At 46.9% G+C, this 22,188-nt stretch overlaps 1 protein-coding gene across 4 annotated transcripts in view; it reads right to left on the bottom strand.

Moving 5' to 3' along the window:
• Positions 1-21,906, bottom strand: part of PMP22 (peripheral myelin protein 22) — a 32,903-nt gene extending 10,997 nt beyond the window's left edge. Inside the window, exons 1-4 of one of the 4 annotated variants that reach the window (XM_075071749.1) lie at positions 21,363-21,652; positions 20,353-20,486; positions 18,694-18,794; positions 17,564-17,663 (exon numbers count right to left, since the gene is read on the bottom strand). In XM_075071749.1, the coding sequence (XP_074927850.1) occupies positions 17,564-17,663; positions 18,694-18,771 (178 nt within the window). In that variant the 5' untranslated portion in view covers positions 18,772-18,794; positions 20,353-20,486; positions 21,363-21,652. Of the gene's footprint in view, positions 1-17,563; positions 17,664-18,693; positions 18,795-20,352; positions 20,590-21,362; positions 21,654-21,676 lie in introns of those variants that run through there. The other 3 variants (XM_032777071.2, XM_032777072.2, XM_032777070.2) reach the window with 3 other exon arrangements.
• Between the last annotated feature and the right edge of the window lie 282 nt (positions 21,907-22,188).

Here is a 22,188-nt window from a genome sequence, read left to right as displayed (position 1 = left end):
GGGTTATCACCACTATAAGCAAGTAGAGTCTCACTTTATGTTTTAAATGCCATGCACATGAAACGTTCTGAACATCTAGTCAATCTCAAGTCCCCTGTTAGGTCAACAAAACCACAAACTGGGCACTTTCCTTCAGATCTTTTGCCGCTGGACAGCTTCTGGAATGTAGCCGTGTTATCAGCGAGATAAGAGCTGCTGAAGTGCCACTAATGTAATCAAATAATAAATCATGCTGGGTCTACACTTAAAACACTACAGTGGCAGTGCTACAGGAGGAGTTTTCCCCTCCCTGTAGTTAATCCACATCGCCAGAGAGGCAGTAGCTAGGTCAACAGAAGAATTCTTCCTTTGATCTAGTGCTGTCTATGCCAGGGGTTCGGACAGCTTCACTCCAGGAGTGGATTTTTCACACCCCTGAGAGAGAGAGAGAGAGAGAGAGAGAGAGAGAGAGAGACATGATGATGTACGTTTTCAGCGCAGACTGGCTCAAATCACTGAACTTCTTGAAACTCAGCCATAGAGGACCGGCTATCAGGAGGAATAATACAGCAACTACATCTTCAGCACATCAACTAACAGCCAATGCTGTTAGGAAAAAGCAGTATGGTTGGTTTGTTCTCAGGGGAACATCAATGGGGAAGGGGTGGGGAAAGTCACAGGGATAACAACAGTAACAACCTTTCTCTTTTGTTTTCTCACTGCCACATGAACCTTAAACTATCAAATAAGAAGAGATGGTTCAGTGCACCAGCTGGCTGATTAAAAGCCTGGTGGATTTTGCTCTTAATCTAGGATCTGAGTCAAAGCCCAATGATGATGATGCTGCCAACTGGAAGCTTTCCTGATTTCAGTGGGCTCTGGATCAGGCCCCTAAATCCTTTCCCTTTGGAAGTGGTTATTTTACAAGAGGGCCCTTCAGAGACTAAATAGTTCTGCTGAGTTAGAGGGCGAGGACCCCTTGAACCACATCCCTCTTCTTGATTCTGCCACCTGAAGGCTTTATACCAAATGGGCACATTCCCACAGTAATAGCAATCCACTTCATAGGGCTACACAGGCAGCAACCGAAAGCAGCAAGAAAAGCCACCGGTAAGTAATAGCCACGGGGTGCAGCAGACAGTGCTCTTGACAGACTCAGGAAGCCTGGGTTCTAGTTTGTGCCTGTACTCAAAACCTGCCATTTAATGGGGGTTCTTGGTCTCCTCTGTAAAATGGGAATAAGGACACTTGCCCAAGGTAGTAGGGTGACCAGATGTCCTGATTTTATAGGGACAGTCTCGATTTTTGGGTCTTTTTCTTATATAGGCTCCTATTACCCCCCACCCTGTCCCAGTTTTTCACATTTACTGTCTGGTCACCCTACAAGGTAGTAAAAAGTGCTTTGAAACCAACAGATGAAGGCTAGTATTTTTAATGGGGGCAGGTGCTCAAGTCCCAGTGAGTTTCAACTTAACTACAGTGAAACCCCGCTATAATGCGACCTTTGGGGTTCAAAAATTTCCATCGCGCTAAGTGCGGGGTCATGGTATAGCGGGGTTTCAAACCAGTCAGTTTTTCAGTGGTCCCCAAAGCGGTGCATTGTGGTGCACCACCTAGTGCCCAGCAGGGGAGAGGAGACAGAGAACTCCGGCTGCGGGCACCGGCGCTCTCTGTCCCCTGCAGGCCCGGGGCCGCGGCTCCTTTTGAAGCTGGAGAGAAGCTGCGGCCCCGCGCCTGCTGGGGACAGAGAGCACAGCGCCAGCAGCCTCGGAATTCTCTGTCCCCAGCAGGTGCGGGGCTGCAGCTTCTCTCCCCTGCCATGGTGTTGGGGACCATCGGAACAGTACCGTAGTGTATTATACCTTATTATGGCGGGGTGTGTTATGGTGAGGTTTGACTGTACCTTAGTCTCTTTTGAATATTCCAACCTCCAAGTGCAGAGTGCTGCTGGTCAATCACTGCCCCCGGAATTATGTTAATTCGCCTGGTTTAGTATTATACCCTACAGATGTGTATTTTTCAATTACAAAAAAAAAATAAACTTCCAATGGAGAGATCTGGGGCTAATGGAATCTGCTCTCAGCTCCTCAGAATCACGTCATCTCAAACAGTTACAAACGGTTGTTTGTGGCTTCCACAGTGGATCAAGGGGCTTAATCTGAATTTAGGTAAGCATCTATCCAGACAAGTATTTACATCCTTATTTCCAGGATGAAATGGAAGGAAATATACAGGGGGTGGGGCAGCAGAAGAGAAGATAGCGCACCTTGTGCAGGTTGTTTTCAGAGCCCCCTTTCTAACACTCATTAAGCAAATGCCTTTTGGGAAAGGTTGGAGTTATCTGAAGGGCTGCCACTGAAATTCTGCTTAGGATCTGCAAACCCATCCACATTCATCCGGTTTCTTGCACCTTCACTAGCAAAGAAGATTCTGCATTTAGAAATGTGCAGTTTTGCAGATGACACATGCTGTAGAGTAGACTCCAGTTCAGTCTGCTAGAGAAAGGAAGGGTTGTCCTGCGGTTAGGACATTAGCCTCTGACTTGGGAGACCTGGGTTTGATTCCCTGCTCTGCCACCTGTATGACCTTGGGTAAGCCATGTTCTGTGGCTTAGTTTCCTCACCTATAAAGTGGGGTGTAATAACTCTTCCCTACATGAAACACTGTAGATGTGTCAGGCAGTTTAGTGATGGTAACCACAGAGAGCTATGAGCCTGCTGGGATAACAGCAGTGAAAGCGTAGTGAGCAGGTATGAGACAACACAGGATCTGTGCCATTCACTTAACTATAATTTACAGTTTGGCAGAATGAGCACGGACCAAGTGGGAAAGGCTACCACTCAGGTTTGTGAATGACGACAAGGTGCAGGAGAAGCCACCACCCGGAAGCTGATATGCTGTGAAACATGGTTATCGTGGTGCCATTTTCCTGACCTTAATTTTAATTCCACAGTAAATTACAGGTGAAAAGAATCTTGAGGTAGATTCAAACAACCTGCCTGGTTAATCTGCACAGCATTAAGTCCAGCACATCATGCAAAATGGTGACATGCACAGAACATACCAATGGGCTGTAGTCTGCAGTTTATAATGATATTTTGTATGCAAGGGGCATCTTTCTTCCTGAAGGATCTCAAAGCCCAACCTGTATACAAATGGCACCCCAAACATGCAGTCACCTCTTGGGAGGAAGGCATCAGCCAAGCACACAGCCATAGCACACAAAAAACTAAGGGGAAGGAAGGCCAAGAATGTTAGGGCAACATGCTACGGTTTAAGGGCCACGGGCTGAAAAAGGTCAGCAGGGTTCATTAAAAACAAGCCTCTACTTTTTGAGCTAACGGGCTAAGCCTGTTAGTGGGAGAGACTCCCCCCACCTCACATACTCTACAAGTGGGTTGCAGAGGCAGGATCTTGCTTTTCAAGCATGGATCAAGAATGTGAACTTCAGCAGACACACTGAGTTCAAAGAGGATGAACACCACATCGCTGTCGACCTTCCAGCAGCGCAGCTGTAGCCGCTGTGAGGTCCACAGTGTCGACCTGGCCTTAGTAATAGCTAGAAATTACACATGAGGGTGGGCATCTGAATGAAAGGATCTTCTTGCAGTTGTGGTAATCTAGGACTCCCACACATGCCCCCCAGCTCAATCCAGATACAGTTCATTCATGGCTGGTTTGTTTGATACCAAACACCCTCTAGCCAAGAGTAGCAGGCAACATCTACACCAGTCCCGGGGTGTGGCTGCAGCCTGTCCACATACCCAAGCTCGCTTTAATCTTGCTAGCTTGGAGCAGCAAAGCCGCAGCTTGGGCTTCAATACGGCTTAGCCACCTAAGTGATTACCCAGAGGTCCAGGCAGACCAGCACAACCTGCGCAGAAGCTCATGTTGCTGCAGCTTCACTGCTACTGGTATCCGAGCTAGCGTGATTAAAGCCAGCCAGAGGTTGTCTACGTAAACTGCATTCACTGCCCATGATTGCAGTGCAGACATACAGTAAACCTGTAAAGCAGCCAGAGATTTAGTGGGGTTGCTAATCCACCTGCGTATCTTCCTGTGAAAAGGCTGGCACCATAAATAACTTTCCCTCTGCTTTGTTCCCCACCCCCCACGATCCCTGCAGCAATCAGAGATGTTTGTGTTAGCCTCCCACTGATGCCTCTCCGAGCAGCCTGCATAAGGAATCTCAGATGGATGTTTCAGCGCTGACCCCGTGGGTGGCAAGCACCACACGGTTTTGTTTCGTGCCATTCCAGTGAGGCTGTCAGGTATAGCCTGGTACAAGTGCTCCTGACATATCTCTGACTCACACTGTGGCTGGACAGACTCCCAGCAACAACAGGTAAAGAGCACACTGGAGAGCAACAGGAGCCTGGAATTAAACAATTATAAAACTCCACTTTGTCGGCAGGAGAGGAGGAGAGAGAGAATTGTTCCCTTTCATTTAAAGAATGAAGAAAATGCAGCCAGACCCCCTTTCATGCCTGCCTCCTCTCCTTTATGGACTGGTAAATATAAAGGAGTCCGGAGGAGCTTTGCAAGATTCCTGACCAATAAGGGTGCTAAACATTACATAGAGGAGCTTTCCAGTGAGGCTGTATCAACCCATGCACATGCCTTACTGCTGTCCTGGCTTCTATGTCCAATCCCTTTGTGTATGAGGGAGGCAAACATCCCAGGGAGTGCAGTTTGAGATCATGGACATTCCTGAGCTCTCTTCACCCATCTCCCTCTGCAGAAGAGCAACCCTAACCATGCCCTAGTAGTCAGGAGACCTGGATTCTGTTCCCAGCTCTGCCACTCACCCCTTTCCGTGCTTACGCTTCCACTCCCCAGTCTTTGTCTGCCTTGTTTAGAAGGGAAGTTATACCAGAGTGACCCTCTTATTCCAGCAGAAGGGTGGATTAAACTAAAGTACAGAACTGGACTGGGACTCAGGAGATCAGTTAAATACCTGGCTCGGCAACTGGCCCGCTGGGTGACCTTGGGCAAATCACGTCACTTCTCTGTGCCTCCGTTTCCCCCATTGCAAATGAAAATAAACGATTCCAAGATCTGCTGCTAAAAGCCAGGTATTATTATGCTCCTTCCCAAGCAACATAAGCTAAACTGAAAGAGTCTCTCTTATACTAGAATCAGAATGTCCACAGGGTGTGCGTGCATGGGGGGATAGGGGAAGGGCTGTATACTGGTTTAACTTTCAGTTTAAATTAACACATAGGTTATACAAAACCAAAACATTTCCCCATATAGACAAGGCCTTAGACTAAACTCTTCACAGCAGGCACAGGTGTGCACTATTGTGTGTGTACAGCAGCTAGCACAATGGAGGCTGAGATCTTGGGTGTCACTCTACTGCAGATACCACCACCACTCTGCTGGGGAGACTCGTATACACACATAGCAGTGCTCTCCCTAGGACATCTGATCACTTAAACCCACTATCCACAGATGCTGTTTAACAATGATCCCCATTCTCAGTGTTGCCACATTACTTGCAAGAAATGTTTTTGCCTATTCTTGCATTTACTGTTCCATTAGACTAGTCTGGGCATTCCTAGTTCAATGCTAGTGCAATAGGCATTAGCTTAGAACGCTACGGCAGGCATATGGAAAACAGAACGGAAACCTAAGGAAAATCAATCCCATGTACTAAAGTATGTTCCCATGACAATATATCGTACTTTGCCCTCCAAGGATGCAGAAGATGAATGAACTGAGCTTCACAACCCTTCTGTAAGTTATCGGCACCATTTTACATCTAGGGAAACTGAGGCATGAAGCAGCTAAGGCTAATGGTCAGGATTTTCAGAGCAAGTGAGAGATTACTGCAACATAGTGAGGACCCACCCCCAGTCACAGACCAGGCTCCCACTGTCCTAGGCACTGTAGAAACACAGCAAAACACAGTCACATAATTCCCCTCAAAATTAACAGGAGCCGTGTATCTAAATGCCCAGTTTGGCTTGGAAAATTCCAGACAGTATTTTGGGCACCAAAGTATAGTCACCCACAGCCAGATATTTAAAGGCATTTAGGTGCCTAAAAATGCAGGTAAGCATGTAGTGGGAATTGGGTACCTAGCTACGAACCTCTTAGTCCCCTCCCAGGGCTTTCTGTTTTGCGCCATCTCCTGCCTTCTAGCTGTGGATCATTCTCCCACCTTGTCCTCTTTTCTTTGCCTCTCTCATCCCTCCTCTTTGCCTTTCCCTCCAGTCCACACTGAAAAAGGTCCTTGTCCAGAAGGCTACGTAACTTTCCAGAGCTTTAGACTCATATACAAGTGCACTGCATGAACAGGGCTGTGAAAGACACAGCATGCCTTCCCACTCTGCAATAAGATGCCATTCTGAGCTTCGGAAAGCAGCAGTTCATTGCTACCATTGCTAGCTAGATTGCACCTCCTCCCCCAAGGGTTAAAAAAATGATGACATTTCCCTGCTACTCTTGAGGAATCCTCTCAATTCACAATATGCAGTGGCCAGATCTCTGTGGTTTGGATGCACACTAACTCATCCATTTGGACCTTGAAGGTTGATATCTAGATATTAAAGTGCCCTGCTGGCACTGGAAAACTAGAAACATCAAGGAAAAAACTAAGCATCTTCTCACTACCAGCTTCATGTCGTCTCAACTAGTTTCTCTGTTAATCTCCTGGGTTCAGGCTTGTATCTGTGGCTGGGTTTTGGCACATGTGATATTTCCTGAGAGCAACCAGGATGGAAATGCAATACATCCTGGGGAGCCCCCTGCCAGGCAGAACTGAATCCCTAGTGAGCAGTGCCAAGGTATGAGGGAGACATTTGCCATTTCCTCTCTATCACTCACCATCATCCCAACAACAATAGTCAGGGGGGAAATCCTGCTGTTGTACAGAGAGGGGAAAAATCTGGAGAGGGGTCCTATGGGGCAAGGGGGGGAATTAGGAGATCTGGGACCTGATTCTGCTCTCAGTTACTCTGGTGATTTGCAGAGAAGCTAGCTGAGATGTCAGTTCAACTTCAGTGGAGTTATTCGTCCTTTGCTCCAGTGCAAGCGTGGAGAGAAACAAGTCCCTGGGTTCTATTCCCAGCTCTGCCTAGGACTCACTGGGTGACCATGAACAAGTCACTTAATCTTTCTGTGCACTGTTTTTTGTTATCAGTAACATGGGTATAATGATGCTTCCCTCAACTACTGGGATGGTGCAAGGATAAATTCATCACTATTTGCAAGGTGCCTGGGCACTACGGTGATGAATGCCACCAAAATGCTTACAAATAAGTTAAGCTCTTTCATTGCCCCTCGCCCTGCTAAGCATATCTATTCATGGTCAGATAGGATTCAGCCCTCAGAAAGATTATGAGAGATGTGCTAGCACCATCAGATACTTCTTTTTAACTTGTAGCCAATATCAAATACAGTCACTGAGCTAGATTCACTACGATGCTCCAACTGCTTTGTGTTACTCTGGCAATGCAAGCGCAGCCATAATCCACTTCAGCAAAGTGGTGCAAAGCCACTTCAGGCTACTGGTGAATCTGTCCCAGACATCCTTCATCTGCAAGAAAGTATTACAACATGCCAATGAATTACATTCATTCTGCAGCACAAGGAATGACCCACAGAACGTGACATTAGTCACTGGAATTTGGCTGAGGAGATTATACGTGAACTGCAGCACACTGCAATCTGCATTAATGACTAATGCGAGGAATCTTCCACCACAGAAAACATTCACCCCTGACTTCACCCCAGGAAGCTCCCACTGATGTCAAAGACAGGGATGACTAAGAGACACCCTTGACACTGCACATTTATATTTTATTTTTAGCATGTCACCAGTATCATAAGGAACATCATCCAGCTGAAATCTATTGCCCGGAGCCGGCAAAGATTTAGGCATGGAATTAGCTCCATGCCTAACCAATTCAAAAAAATATATTAAAAGGAGTTTCTAGCACTACACCCTTCCTCTGAGATTATGTCTACATATCTAGACATACATGAGCTAGCTTTAATCTAGCTAGCGCAGATATGGGTGCAGCATGGCTGCAGCAGCCCAGGCTTCCATGCGGGCTGTACAAACCTGCCTAGAACTCTGGGTAATTACTCAGACAGCTAGTCTGTTCTGCTGTGGCTTCACTGCTCCAGTACCCAAATTTGCCAGATTAGAGCTAGGTCAGGTGTAGCTACACAAGTTACAGTCACACCCCGTGATTGCAGTGTAGACAAACCCTCAGTCCTCCCACAACGTTTGTGGGTTTACAATCACATTCTTCTCCCCAGATACTTTTTTCTTTCCCCCATTGCTGGGTAAAAGAAACTCAAACAGGGGGAAATGACTAACTCGCGATACAGGAGAATGAAGAAAAACTAATTACTCAGTTAACAAATTGAAAGAAGAGGGAGAAAGATACCATGGACTTCTAATCTCATACAAGTATCAGAGGGGTAGCGTGCAGTCTGGATCTGTAAAAAACAGAGTGTCCTGTGGCACCTTATAGACTAACAGATGCAACAGACACTGATGAAGTGGGTATTCACCCACAAAAGCTTATGCTCCAATACATCCGTTATCTATATGGTGCCACAGGACACTCTGTTGCTAATCTCATACAGTTACAGGAACGGCAAGTGTTCATAACAAAAAGTAGGTAGAAAAAACTTCAGACAAGTGTAGCTTTTAAGCAGACAACACCCCTTTGATATTTTCAGTATAGAACATTGTAAAAATTGGACTGAAAAATAAAATGTTTCTGTAGCCCACATAACAAGAGTAAGAGTTAATGTAGCTACATTCTTGACTTTGCCCTATGGGAAGCAATTCAAGCGCTATGGTTGCCTATATACTAGTAGACACTGGGTAGATTCTAAGCTGTTAGGCTGGTGTTATCCTGGAGGCACTCCATTGACTTCAGTGGGGTTACTCCTCAATTACAGTGGTGTTACCACTAGCCGAATCTGTCCCTTTTTCATAGTGGAAACTCTGATGAGCTTGAATTACTGCAAACAGCGACATCTTTAAACATAGCCTGTAAACAGAATGGGACCAGCCTTTGCATGTGATGATTAATACTCTTAGTCTAAAGACAATACGATTCCTGGGTTCCATTAACAGTATGAGGCACTAAGTACTGCTCTGGCAGACCTGACTACAGCCTTGTTAATGTCATTCTGCTGCTGTCTGGCAAAGCTATGAGCAGCAGCAGGATCGGCTGTCACCCTGGAGGCTCAGAAAGGTGACGCGGAATTAAGTCACATTTGGAAGGCTATCTTCGCAACCTGAAACACTACAAACCTTTCGAATGTTTTAAATAAACACATTTTGCAGAAATTAACAGCGGAGGCCCCACCCTGCCATGGAAAGCATCCACCTCACCAATGAAACAGATTTTCTAAGACTTGGTCCAGCTTTTCCAATCCAGATTTAGACCAGGGTAGCCAAGCAGAATTTTCCTCTATCCCTATTTCCGTGATACAGTTTTTTTGCCCATATGTTTGATTTATGCTTGCTGTCAATAACAGAATTAGACACTGCCCCAAAGAGAAATGTCACGCAAACCATTTTAATGCAGTTTTTAGTCATGGATGGAGAGCAACACCAAAGACAAGTCTGCAAGGAAGATCCCCACACAGAGAAAATAGGACTTTTTACAGACAATCAGTGGTACTCTCCTGAAATGTCTGTTCAGACTACATTACACAATCCTTCACTGGGAAACTTAGTCAAGGGTCCGCTCTGGTTAAGCTACTACACTTTGGGTCAAATTCTGCTCTCCGTTGCATCCATATAACCAGGCTCGGGCCAGGTCACTTGCACCCATTAACAAGACCATCAGGAGAACCTGGAGAACTCTAGCAGATTAATCTTGAACTGAATTCTCAGCTGGTGTTAGAAGGCCGCACTTACATGGATTTCCATGGATGTGTGACGATTTACCAGCTGAGGATCTGGTCCCTCGTGCAAATTAATGAACTAACAGGACAGGAGACTGAATGTCAGCTGTCTGCCTCTATGCACATCCCACACTGGAGTTACTCATAATTTAGATTAGTGTGAACAAATCAAAACAAGGAGCTGAGACATTTGCAGTTGTCTCCTGCAGCTAGGTGGACAATTCGCCTTCTGGGTATTTACCTTTCCCTGCTAATTTGTCTCCTTTTGCTCTGTCATCCTTAAGTAGCGAATTGAAAAGAAAACCTGTATTAATCTACACTGGGATTTTAACAAGATATTTAACAAGATAACATTGAGAATACCTTTTAAACACACTTAGATAAAAGTGAAAGGGTAAAGATAAAAAGTAGTTTTGAAACACAGGGATGGCAAATCCATTCAATGAGAAGGCAGAGAGAAGGCTACGAAGCAGTGGGTATTTCGACATCATGTGTTTCAAAGTAGATATGAATAGTGGAACTCTTATTAAGAATAGTAGATAGGTCACATTGCAGGGAATCACTGTATTATGCAACCATAACTCAAGTGCTATGTTTCTGTCTTGCTTCTCCCGATGCAAAGAAAATCCATCTGAAGCCTCAGTCTTAGGCAAGGGCAAAATTTTCTTCGCCAGTCTAGTGTGGCTTGCTGTCAAGCATTGTGCACTTATTCCACATGCACGACTTCCACTGACCTCCCTGCTTTTCGTGTGGGTTTTGTGTCACAGCAGTGTGATCAACCACTACAAATTTGAGGAGATAATTTTCCCCCAAACGACGACCTCTCCAGCAACTCAGAAGCACTATCTAGTGGTAAGGGCAGGGGACCTAGGAACTCCGGATTTCTAATCCTGGCTCGGCTGCATGGCTCTGGGTGGCTTAGGACTTGGCTGCACTGGGGTTTTTAGCCACCAATGTAGCTATATTGCTGTGGTTGCACCAGTGCGAATCACTAGTGATCCCCCTTAGGAAATGGTGCCTTGCGTTGGCATGGCTCCCATCTATGTGGATTATAGCCTGGACGCACAGCAGTGGATGTGGAGCGCTCAGCACAACAGCAGGAGAGGGCCTAAGAGTTTCTCTGCTTTCCTAGGAATTTAGGGCACTTTGTGCTAGGCTAGTCCCAGCAGCTAGGGACCACTGGGGCTCAGGGGAGCACTGGACATACCACTTTCCCCCACCACACTCCTCATGCCAGCAGCCAGGAGTGGCAGGGGAGCCACTACTGTGGCTCTAGTCTACACCACTCAAAGGTCACTCTACAAGGAGGAAACCTTTCAAGGCTCAGTGCAAGGTTGAGAGCATGGTGCGCCTGTGGAGCAATGCAGAGCAGACAGTCCAGGATCAGAGGCTGTGTTGCTGTGAGGTATCTACAAGCTGCAAGAGCCATCTTCAGAACCGTCAGTGGAACCCACGGGTGGGCATGTGTCACAGGTCCTGCTCAGTGCCCAATCCACAGAAGGGCAGGAGTTTCTTATGGGCCTGCAGCAAGTGAGCCTTGGCTCTTTTAGCTCAAGCTTAGCAGCTTATACTTTTAGCTGTAGAGGTTCCCCTTCCAATTCCTGATGTATGGGCCAAGATGGTGGCCATCAGATCAGCAAACTGGAAAGTCCCTTCTCTCCTATGGTGCTTAGTAACCATCTGCTTTGCAGTGTGCAAAGTTCCCATGGGATTATTTTCAAAAACCAATCCCTTCAATTACTAAAGGATACCCACAATCCCAAGCAGTGACCAAGGCAACCAACAAAGTCACAGAGTGGCAATTTGAGGAACAGAAAGAGGAAACAGGAAAAACATGTTACCGAACAATCCTGAAGCCGGCGGGGGTGAGTGGGGCGGTTTAAAGAGTCCATCAAAAAAATAAGATTGAAAACAAAAATTGCAAGGTGGAAAAAAATCTGCACAAATCTCTGCTGGCATAACTCCAGACTTCGCTAAATTTACCCTAGTACATAGGTACTGGAACTAGGGGTTCTGCCTGCCTGGCTTGAAGTGGTTTCCATTATATACAGGGTTACAGTGATTTCCATTATATACATGATTTACAGTTTGGATCAATGGCTCTCAGCACCCCCACTGTACAAACTGTTCCAGCGCCCCTGCTAATTGAGCATCTGACCCATAGCCTGTTAAATATACAATTCTGGGATTCAGTGCTGAATACCTCAGATAAATCTGCTCCAGGAACATTTAAGCTGCTTAAATTAAGCAGCAATTGCAACATTTTTGGCATAATTCTCAGCCTTTTGAAAAATGACATTATCTAGCAAGTAAATGCTGCAAACAAAGCAATCAGCCCACAAACATGAAAGCCAAAGGAACGGAGCATCCCACACTGATTGTGACGCTTGCTCATCTCCGAGCGTTCCTCCATAGTATTGCAACATGCCTGTCAGACTCGGATGCTACAGAAGAAATTCCTGAAGTCATCATTCAGCTTCGATTGGGAGCCAACCCCACCAGCTGCTGAAAGTTTACAAGTTCCAAATGGGGGAACCGTGGGCTAGTGGCTTGCACCTAAACACTAGGCTTCAGGAGAACTAGATTCTGTTCCCAGATGTTTAACTTGGGGTTTGGTTGTGCCACCCACTGATTTCAAAGGCATGACTTGCATGGCACAGGCTGAAATGTCAAAAGCTCAGGACCAGATTTTCAAATGCTTAGCACCCACCACTGGGACCAGATCTTCCAGTAAGCTCAGCTCCCATAAGGCACTGAACAAAGATCATGTTCTCCAAAGCACCCATCATCTCCTGCTGGGGGACACATGGCTTGGCTTTCAGCACCCAATATTCTAAGCTCTTCTGAAAATTCCAGCCTCAACTACCAATCAGTAGAAGTTGGATAGAACTGGACTTGTTTGATTTTGAGCAAGTTCCTTAGCCTCTCTGTGCCTCCATTTTCCAATCTCTAACATTTATGAAGCTCTGGGATCTATGAACAAACTATTATGAGGTCTTTGTAGCATCTGGACAGGACCCCACTGTGCTTGGTGCTGTACAAATGCAGACTCTGCTATGCAGAGTTTCCAGTCTAAGTATAAGCACTATGAAATTGATGTGGAGCCCAATGAAGTCAATGGCTAAACTCCCATTCATTTCCAAAGTGCAAGATCAGGCCCTATTTAATTGCTAACAATTATGATGAATGTTGCAGGAGGCGGTGCAGGAGTTTAGCAAAAGAGGGGAAAATCTGGCAAGTAATTAGTCCACAATACAGACTTAATTCCTACGATGGGTTGGGGTGCGGGGGGGAAATCATCTCTACCAAAGGACTAACTTCTGCCAAGTTCTTCAATGGGAATTTCATATCTGCCCCCAAGGGTGGAATTTAGTGCCACATTATTAAATGTTGAGCACTGTCTTTGGCAGAGACACAGAAAAAAGATAAAATGTTTTCTAAAGCTTTTTAGGATATTGTGCAACAGTCATCGCATAGGTATTGGAAACACATCCACATGAGTCCAGGGGAGACTCATGGGAAACATACTTTGTATTGGCGAGGAGGGATGAAAATAAGCATACTTTTAGCTAGTAGCATAGAAGATGGAAACAGTATGGCTGTTGAAAAAAATTGAAAACTATATTGAGGGAGGAGATGTTAATGTGATTTATCCGCCCCCCAAAAGAAGAGCATTTAGAATCTCCAATTCTTTTGGGGGAAGATGGTGTGGGAAGCTGTCCAGCAGGTACGTTCCTGACCTGAGACCCAAACTCAATTCCATTCTCCACCACAGACTTCTTGTGTGACCCTGGGCAAATCACTTAGTGTCTCTGTGCTTAGCTTCCTACCTGGGCAGTGGAAATAACAGCACTGCCCTACCTCACAGGGGAATTGGGAGGAAAAAATCACAGTAAAACTTGAGGTGCTCAGAGACAATGCGAATGGGGACCAGATTAGCTTACCTTAAATAGAAAATAAAAATATCTCATAATATTTTCTCTATTGAAAAAACACAACAAAACAGATCAGCCTAACAATGCAAAACAACTTTCATTATTCTGCCAGCTCACAAAAATGGAGCAGCTGGGCATAAGCAGGAAAAGCACCACTGTACATGCATGCATCCTGCAATCCAAATATCCAACTAGCAGTGGCAGGTCAAATTTTTAACCAGCTGCTCAACTGTGTGCCTTTAATAGTAAAAATAAATCAGCTGAAAGGATCTAAAAGGGTTCCACCCACACTGGTTCTGAGGGTTTAATTTACTCTGCTATCACCATCAGCATTCAGGTCTGATCACAAGTAGCTAAAGAGTTCCCCTTTTAAAAAACTCTTGCCTAGGGTAAGATTATCTTGTTATTTACAATATTCCCTACGCTGCCCTATAGAAAATGTTCATATTGTAAATATTGGGGTCAAGCTATTTAGTTATCTAAAGTAATAGACATATTTTTAAAGGCAACCGTTTTTCTCCCACTTCTTGAAGGAAAAAAAAAAAAAAGACACCCCTGTGTTCAGGGCGCAATTACTGCAGCCCTTATTTTAAGCACATGTACAGCCGTTTTTGAGCACGCATGAGTGAATCTGAACCAGCCTACCTACGTTGCAGATAGCCGTATAAGGCCAATATTGCCAAATGCTGATTCAGGACATAACTACAGTAATCTGCAGTGCCCTAACAGAAGATTCCAGCTGGTTTCCACAGCTGGTCTGACTTGTGGCCACTAGGTGTTGCTAGAAGGCTGTAAAGGCCTAAACCACTCCACCAACACCTTGGAAATCTGAGCCTCTTCCTGAGAAGAAAAACATGCTACTGCTTTAAGTATAGTTAAAATTAGAGGCAGGGCGAGTTCCTGCATTTATCTCCCAACATGGAGTCCCCATGAGTATTTCGTTACCAGCAGACTGGCTAGTTTAGAGTGTTTTAAACCTAGTCTCCAGAAAACTCCTACTAGAAAATTACATCAGAGACCCCTTCCCTGCAGGGTGGAGAGTGATAAGAACTTGCCAAGCTACACAAAGGCTTCACTCCCTGCACACACCACCCACAATGCTCTCCTCTTCCACATGGCAGTTGTCCCCCACCAGCCCCAGCATCAGTGTTATGGTCAATCTAGGGGCTTAATCTTAAAATCCTTCTCCCTTCTTGGCATATCAGGGGCAGCAGGTCACACGGCCACAGACCGGAGATATGGTTCTACTCTTAATTACAGTAGTGACTCCAGTGAACTCACTGGGGATATGCTGAGAGCAAACTATTCTGAGAGGAAAGTCAAGATGCAAATTCCTAAAGCTAGCAATGACATAAGAACGGCCATACTGGGTCAGACCAACGGTCCAGCTAGTCCAGTATCCTGTCTACTGACAGGGGCCAGTGCCAGGTGCCCCAGAGGGAGTGAACCTAACAGGTAATGATCAAGTGATCTCTCTCCTGCCATCCATTTCCACCCTCTGACAAACAGAGGCTAGGGACATCATTCCTTACCCATCCTGGCTAATAGCCATTAATGGACTTAATCTCTATGAATTTATCCAGTTCTCTTTTAATGATAGTAATAAGACCCCATACCAATCGCTCAACTAAAAAATTGTCCAGATAATTATACTTAGCTCTTACGTAGCACTTTTTAATCAGTGAATCTCAAAGTGGCTTATAAAGGAGGTCAGGATTATGGTTCCCTATATACAGAGGGAGAATCTGAGGTAGAGAGGTGAAATGGCCAGTACAAAGTCATTCATCGTGCCAGTGCTAGAATGCAAGTTCCCTGAGCCCCAGTCCAGTGTGCTAGCCATTACACCACACTGCGTCCCCTACATCACTTGGTAATTCTGTACCCACAATGTACAGAGACAACTCCTTGGCCTCACACAACGTGGGCAAGCCAGCTGATCAAAGTATGAGGCACTGCACTACCTAAAGCAAGCTTTGGATCAATGTGCTTTGCATGGAACTTCTCCTTCAGACCTGAATCTGATCTCATTGGCACCACTGTCACCCTGGCTGAAATCAAATGGGGTTACTGCGGATTTACACTTGTGTATGGCAGAGCGGAACCTGGTCCCTACCTTCTACGCAGACTTTTTTTGCTCTGAAACTCGTAGGTTGTAATTCTGAGCTGTCAGTTCTTAAAGAAGAGCTCTGCTCCCATTGATTTCCATAGCAGGCGTGTCTGAAAAGTTGATGGCAAGATATGGCGCCCTGTGCTCAGTATAAATCTAGAGCAACTCCATTGAATTACTCCAGCCATACATGTGTGCAACTAAAAGTGAAATGTGATCTATACAAAAACCTTATTTTGCACTTTACCCAAAATACACACTACAGAAATAACCAAGCGTATAAGTATCAGAGGGGCAGCCGTGTTAGTCTGGATCTGTAAAAGCAGCAAAGAGTCCTGTGGCACCTTATAGACTAACAGACGTATTACAGCATGAGCTTTCGTGGGTGAATACCCACTTCGTCGGATGCATTGGTAGAAAGCAAGCATTGGTGTAACGGAGATGGAGCAGGGAAAGTCTGCAATGGCCAACTGTCCTCAAACTCCTTCCATCCCCCTGGGATAAATGACCATCTGGAGCACTAACCTGCACCATACCTGGGGGGAGTTGGGATCCACCCTGGGAATAGCGGCTAACCACTGGCAGAGGGGAATGTTGGAGATCGGTCCTGGATGCTTAGCAATATGCCCAGAGGCAGGAAGTATAAAAAGAAGGATCCAGCGGGTGTTTTTTCATAGAGCAAATCTGCTCTGCTCTGGCCCTTTAACACTTCATCCCTTTCAGCAAACAAGAGGCATGCCTAGAATGATTACTGCACACGTCACAGCAGTAAAAAGCCCCACTCCAAGGGCTGCCCACGTTTGCGTCTCTAGGTATTACCTAGTAGGAATAATTGTGAGGAGTACATTGCAAAGAGGTCACATGGGGTCATCCCCCCCTGCAGCTGAGGGCACTGTCAACATACCACAAATACAGAATGTCGCACGGCCGGGGATGGGAGCTGACCCATGGCTTCTCCCCAACTAGTAATTCAATGGGCCAAATTCTGCTCTCAATTACACCAACATAAATCTAGAGTGATTCCGCAGATCCCACAGAGAGGAGGAATCTGATCCGCTGACTTCACCATGACTCACCAGACTCTGGCCACATGCGCCTGATCCTCCATTGCGCAGCATCTCATGCAGCCATGCGCACTAGTGCAAAGTAGGTATCCTGCCTCACCTAGTCAGCATGGTGTAAATGACTGCACAAAAGTGCTGTGCAACAGTGAATCAAGCCCTGGTTTTCTAACGTGTGATGAGCTGCTGTACGGAGAGGCCTTGCAAAACAGGTGAGATGTGCCCACTTCAGCTACAAGGAAGGAGCAATCCAGAAGAACCACTGATAGAATGGCAGCTTTTACATGAAATTAGTTAAATTCTTCTCCCTCAGTTCCACCCTGCTCTGTATCTTTATTTAGGGTCTGATTCTTCCACCTCTTGTCACGTACCATATTCCAGAAGCAGTATCAACAAAACCACCTGAGTAACAATGCTTAAAGAACCATTCACATGAGGGAAAGAACCAAGCCCCTCGATGGATCGTGCTTGACTTGTACCAGCCAGAGCCTGCAGAGATTGTTCTGCAATACATATCTATTTCTAAAGGTGTGGGGGAGGAGTTAAAGGGATGAAATCCTCCACTGCTGAAGAAACAGACGACATGTCAGAGCACTCACCGTTCGTGGAGGACGTTACGCACTGAAAGGCACTCGGGACCCCTAGGGTGCTGCAGTTCTGCCAAAGGTCTGCTGTACGCCCGTTAACAATGAGCCATTGCTGAAAGAGATGCACAAATCTGTGAGAGGTGGCAGCAAAGGCCCGGGGGAGGGGGGGGGGGCAGAGCAGTGTTACCAAAGTAAAAGATAAGCTTGAGCTCAACTAAATGCACTTGCAAAGGATCTGACATAATCGTGCACGTTCATTCTTGTTTTTTGCATTCTTCCCATTGCTTTGGTTATTTCTGTCTCATGTCTTTATTTCAATGTGTGCACATGCATTACATTCACACACACACACACACACACACACACACCAATTTCAACTGAGCTTGGAAAGAAAACGCTCTGCATTGTCCTTTACTTGTTTTAAACTCAACTGCGTAGAAGAGGAGACTTTTGTTATTCTCTTTTAATATGTGCCAAAGCTCTCAAACACTTCACTTCTCTCCAGTGTTTTCTTGGTAGCATGGAAAGCTACAGTAACTCCTCCATATGAATTCCAACCAGTTTAGAGATGATTTTAGAAGTAGTTTTTTAAGGTCTTTTTAAAAAGCCCTTTGAAAGCTAGTCTGGAAGTGACTAGCTCTGCATTATAAATAAATAAAAACCTTCACAAACATGTCTGCCTAGATTGGCCATGTTAATACATACAGGGCCTCTGAAAGAATTAAGGTCTGGTATTGGAAGAGTCCCTTTAATTTCACAGTTTGGTTTCATCTACATGGACAAATCTTACATGTGGAAGTCTGTAATGGATTCTGATCTACTTTATGGTAGGGTCCCCACTGCTGCGCTAAACTAACATTAACCCACATGCAGCTCTCGGCACTAACCAAGAGGGTGGCTTGATGTGAAAAGTGCTCCAAGACCTCAGTTAAGGAGATCATGACTTCTGATTGCTAAAGAATTTCAGGCTGAAACCAGAGGGTTCCTACAGAAAACACCCTGAAAGGTGACGCTCAGCGACAAACATCTTCTTCTCTACCCCCCGCACTCCCCAACCCATGGGCGACACTCACAACCCCCATGTTCCCATATGGGAATCGATCACAGGGGAGGGGAGGGGGAAGGATAAAGTTTGTACTTACGCTAACGATTGTTGAGACAAAGAGCAGCACCAGAACCGCAACATGGAGCACGATGATCCCCAGCAACAAAAGGAGCATTTTGGCTGAAGTTTTGGAAAGATCTGAAGGGAAGGAAAAAGAGACACGCTTTTAAGTGACAGCAAAACCCCTTGCAGTCAGCCCTTTGCATTTGTGTCTATGTGGGGTGTGTCCAGTATTTAGAGATAACTATCTCCGAAAAGGCAGCAGGGGGCACTGCAGCAACAGAGAATAAGCAAAGGGGCTCAACAATTTGTACTAAATGCATTTCTTTCCCAGTGCAACATCTCTTTTGGCAAACAAATGCAGCTATTGGGAGAGGTCAGGGGAGATGTTTAAAGTGCTAACTGAGGTTTACAGTGTGAAAGGGACAGGCTCCCAGGGTTGGACAGAAATCGGTGGTGTGGCTCTACAGTACTAGAGACAAACGTTGCAAGCCTGAAAAGGAAAGCACCAGCTTTGAGAAATGCCAGACATCACCTGGTTTGGAAAAAGGCAGCAAACCTATCTACACGGGGTTTCCTTTGTGGTGCCCAGAGAAGGGTGGGAATGTTCTACTAAATGCTGTGAATCATCAAGGAACTTTCAACATCTACATTATTTTCCTTCCACCCCTCCTAACCTTCCACGCTTTTAAGTTTCATGGTCCGGAGTCTGATGGCTCGTGATACAAGGAGAAATGCAAATTCCATTACATTCCTCAAAATTTCCACTTAGCTCAGCCTGTCTTGGGAATGTCATTAGCCAAAGCTAAAATAAGGGGTTGTTTTTTTCCTGAAGCAGCGTCACGACAATATGAAAGCCCAGGTTTCCAGCCAAAGATTTTAAATATTAAAAAAAAAAAAAAAAAACCCAACCACCCCAACCAGTCCTTGATCAAATATTTTTAGCTCAGAGGCTCAGGTAGGGGGAGGGGGACTGGAATCCGTTATTCCACAAAGCCACTATTCTCCACTTCACAGCCAACATTTGGACTCCATTAAAGTCAGGAGCCCCTTAATGAGAGCCATGCCCCAGCTATTCCCGCTGCTGCACTTACTGCACTTCTCAATTAGCCGCGCAAGGCCAAGAGAGCTGGTTAAACAGCTCTGTGGAAAGAAAGGGAAATGACCATGCGGCGCAGGAGCCTTTCCATAAAGGAACACAGCTACACCCCCACTGCAAGCAACAGTGTGTGCACACACCCCATGGGAATCAACCAGGTTACAAAAATACAAAGCGGGTCTCAGGGGGGACAAACACCCAGCTAATGTTCTTCAGTGGTTCAAACTGTTCCTAATTATAACAAAGTGAGGTCAGGTCTGAAGCAGGCTCATGGAATCCGTGTACGGAGTGAATCTGCTTTAAAGAAAGCACACACATAACACAACAAGCTAGTGGTTTTGGCACAGAGATTACTACAGAGCAAGAGGGTGAAACCAGCATAACCAAGCAACAGCGGACCCACCGACAAGCAGAATCGCCGAAGATGAAGGGGATTTATTTGCAGACAGACACCACCAGGCAAGACAGCTACGGGGGGGGGGGGGGGGAAGACCATACACTGCCACACTACTGGGATCTCCTCGTCTTTCCCCAAATCCTCCCCTCGCTTCTACTATCGAAAATAACCCGCTCCTGGGCGGTGCAGCTGCTACTTACTTCTCTCCAACAGTCACCCACCAAGCGGCGTCCCAGAGGCTCGACTAGCCCCAAAAGATCAACCCGGAGCAAATCCAGCCCGTGGGTGCGGGTACGCGCCAGTCCCCTTGCCCACGGCAAACTGAGCCAGGGGGCTGCAGAGAGGGAGGCGAGGAGGGCAAAGCGCGAAGTTATAAAGTTTCCCCTTTAACGAGGAACAACGCCCCGAATTGCGTCTGTGCCGCAGGGTGTGTCCCTGGGTCAGGCAGAGGGAGCCCGGCCAGGCAGCGGAGCCGGCTATAAATAATCTCGCAGGCAAAAGCCGCGCGCTAGTTCGCCGCAGCAGGGAACTTTTACTCACACCCGTTTGGATCACGCTGTATTCGGCAGTTCCCCTCACCCCACAGCCCACGAGGGGAAGAAGCGAGCCCACGGCCTGGGGGAGCAGTGTGTCCCAGCAGCACCCAAAGCGGCCGCACGCTACGGGGTGGGGTCAGGACACCCCTCAGTGTATGAGCGGAGACACCCGGTCCCCAGAGGATCCACTGTGCGCGCTGCTCCCGACCCCCTTCAACTCGTGCAGGGAGGGGGGCGAGGCGGCTGCAGCCCTGGGGGCTGCAGGGGCATCCGTGCCACTGGCCTGGTGCTCCACATGGGGGGGCTGCTTCCACTTGCCTCCAACCGAAGCAGCGGCGGGAGAGCAGGGGGGGGACTCCCCATTGCTCTCTGGCGAGGGGCAGGAGGCTGCAGCAGGGGAAATGCCAGCTCCGCTGCCCGCTCCGGGAATCCGCAGGGCGCAGGCTGGCTCCGGGGCTGAGCCCGGGGGGGACACACACGGGGGGAGCTCAGTAACCCCAGCTTCTTACCCCTCTCAGCTCTGCCCCGGGGGGGAGGATACAGACGCTCTCCGTTCTCCTGAATCCTCGGGAAAACCAAACCATTCACCCTACACCTCAAACACTCATCCACCCGCGGATCCCCAAGCGCTTCACCAAGTCCTGGAGAGACGTGTCAGCCTAATTTAGATGCACCAGACTTCGCTTTTGCTGCTGCTGCTGCTGCCTCTTGCCTCTTTGCTTTCTCCCGCGCTCTCCCGCAGATACAGAGCAAGCCTGGCTCTCTAATGGTCTCGATGCGTTAGGCTTATCCAAATACAATTGCGCATGTTTGCCGCCCGCTTATTTTCTTGTAAACGCATGTCTCCAAATTGCATGGCGCTTTGGAGATGAGTCACAGCGCAGGGAAGAGAAAGGGCAGTAGAAAGCGCCCCTCTCTTGGCTTGTCTGGTGGGGGTAAGGGGCTTTGCTGGCAGAGCTCAGCTGGGATTTCACCACCTAGGACTTACCAAACTCCAAAGTGTGCCGCCCTTCCTGGCAATGATAGCTCCTAGGAAGCCAGCTCAACGCGCATTAAAGTTCCTCCAGCAGGGGCAGGATCCCAGAAGATGCTAAAAGCCGCTGGTGGGTGGGGTCGAGTTGAAAGGGGGATCCCTGGCGGATCGAAGCCCTTCTCTGAAACCACAGATCTGGTGCATTCACTGTTTATTCATCCCCTAGTCCAACGCCCAGATATGTCACGGTGGCCTGAGAGAGCACAGCCTCTAGTATTTAAAGAGACAGCTCCTATCTTTATCTCCTCCCCAGAACACAGCCCAGCACGCAGGGGCTATTTAGGGGGTGCTGGAAATTAAATAGAAAGGAGTGGCTGAGAGACCTCTGTCCCAGTTTAAAGGCTTATTCAAAACCCTGGCTGCTGGAACAATAAAAAGTGATCTCCTTCGGGAAGCAGTCATTCAAGGGGTTAGCGAAACAGCCAGGCTAAATGTTTCCAGGCCCGAAGGGAGAGGGAAGCTGCCAG

The sequence above is a fragment of the Chelonoidis abingdonii genome, chromosome 13 (genome assembly GCF_003597395.2).
Source record: "Chelonoidis abingdonii isolate Lonesome George chromosome 13, CheloAbing_2.0, whole genome shotgun sequence".
Lineage (NCBI taxonomy): Eukaryota > Metazoa > Chordata > Testudines > Testudinidae > Chelonoidis > Chelonoidis abingdonii.
The sequence above is the reverse complement of the archived record's forward strand: the minus strand, read 5'-3'. Positions and strand labels throughout refer to the sequence as shown.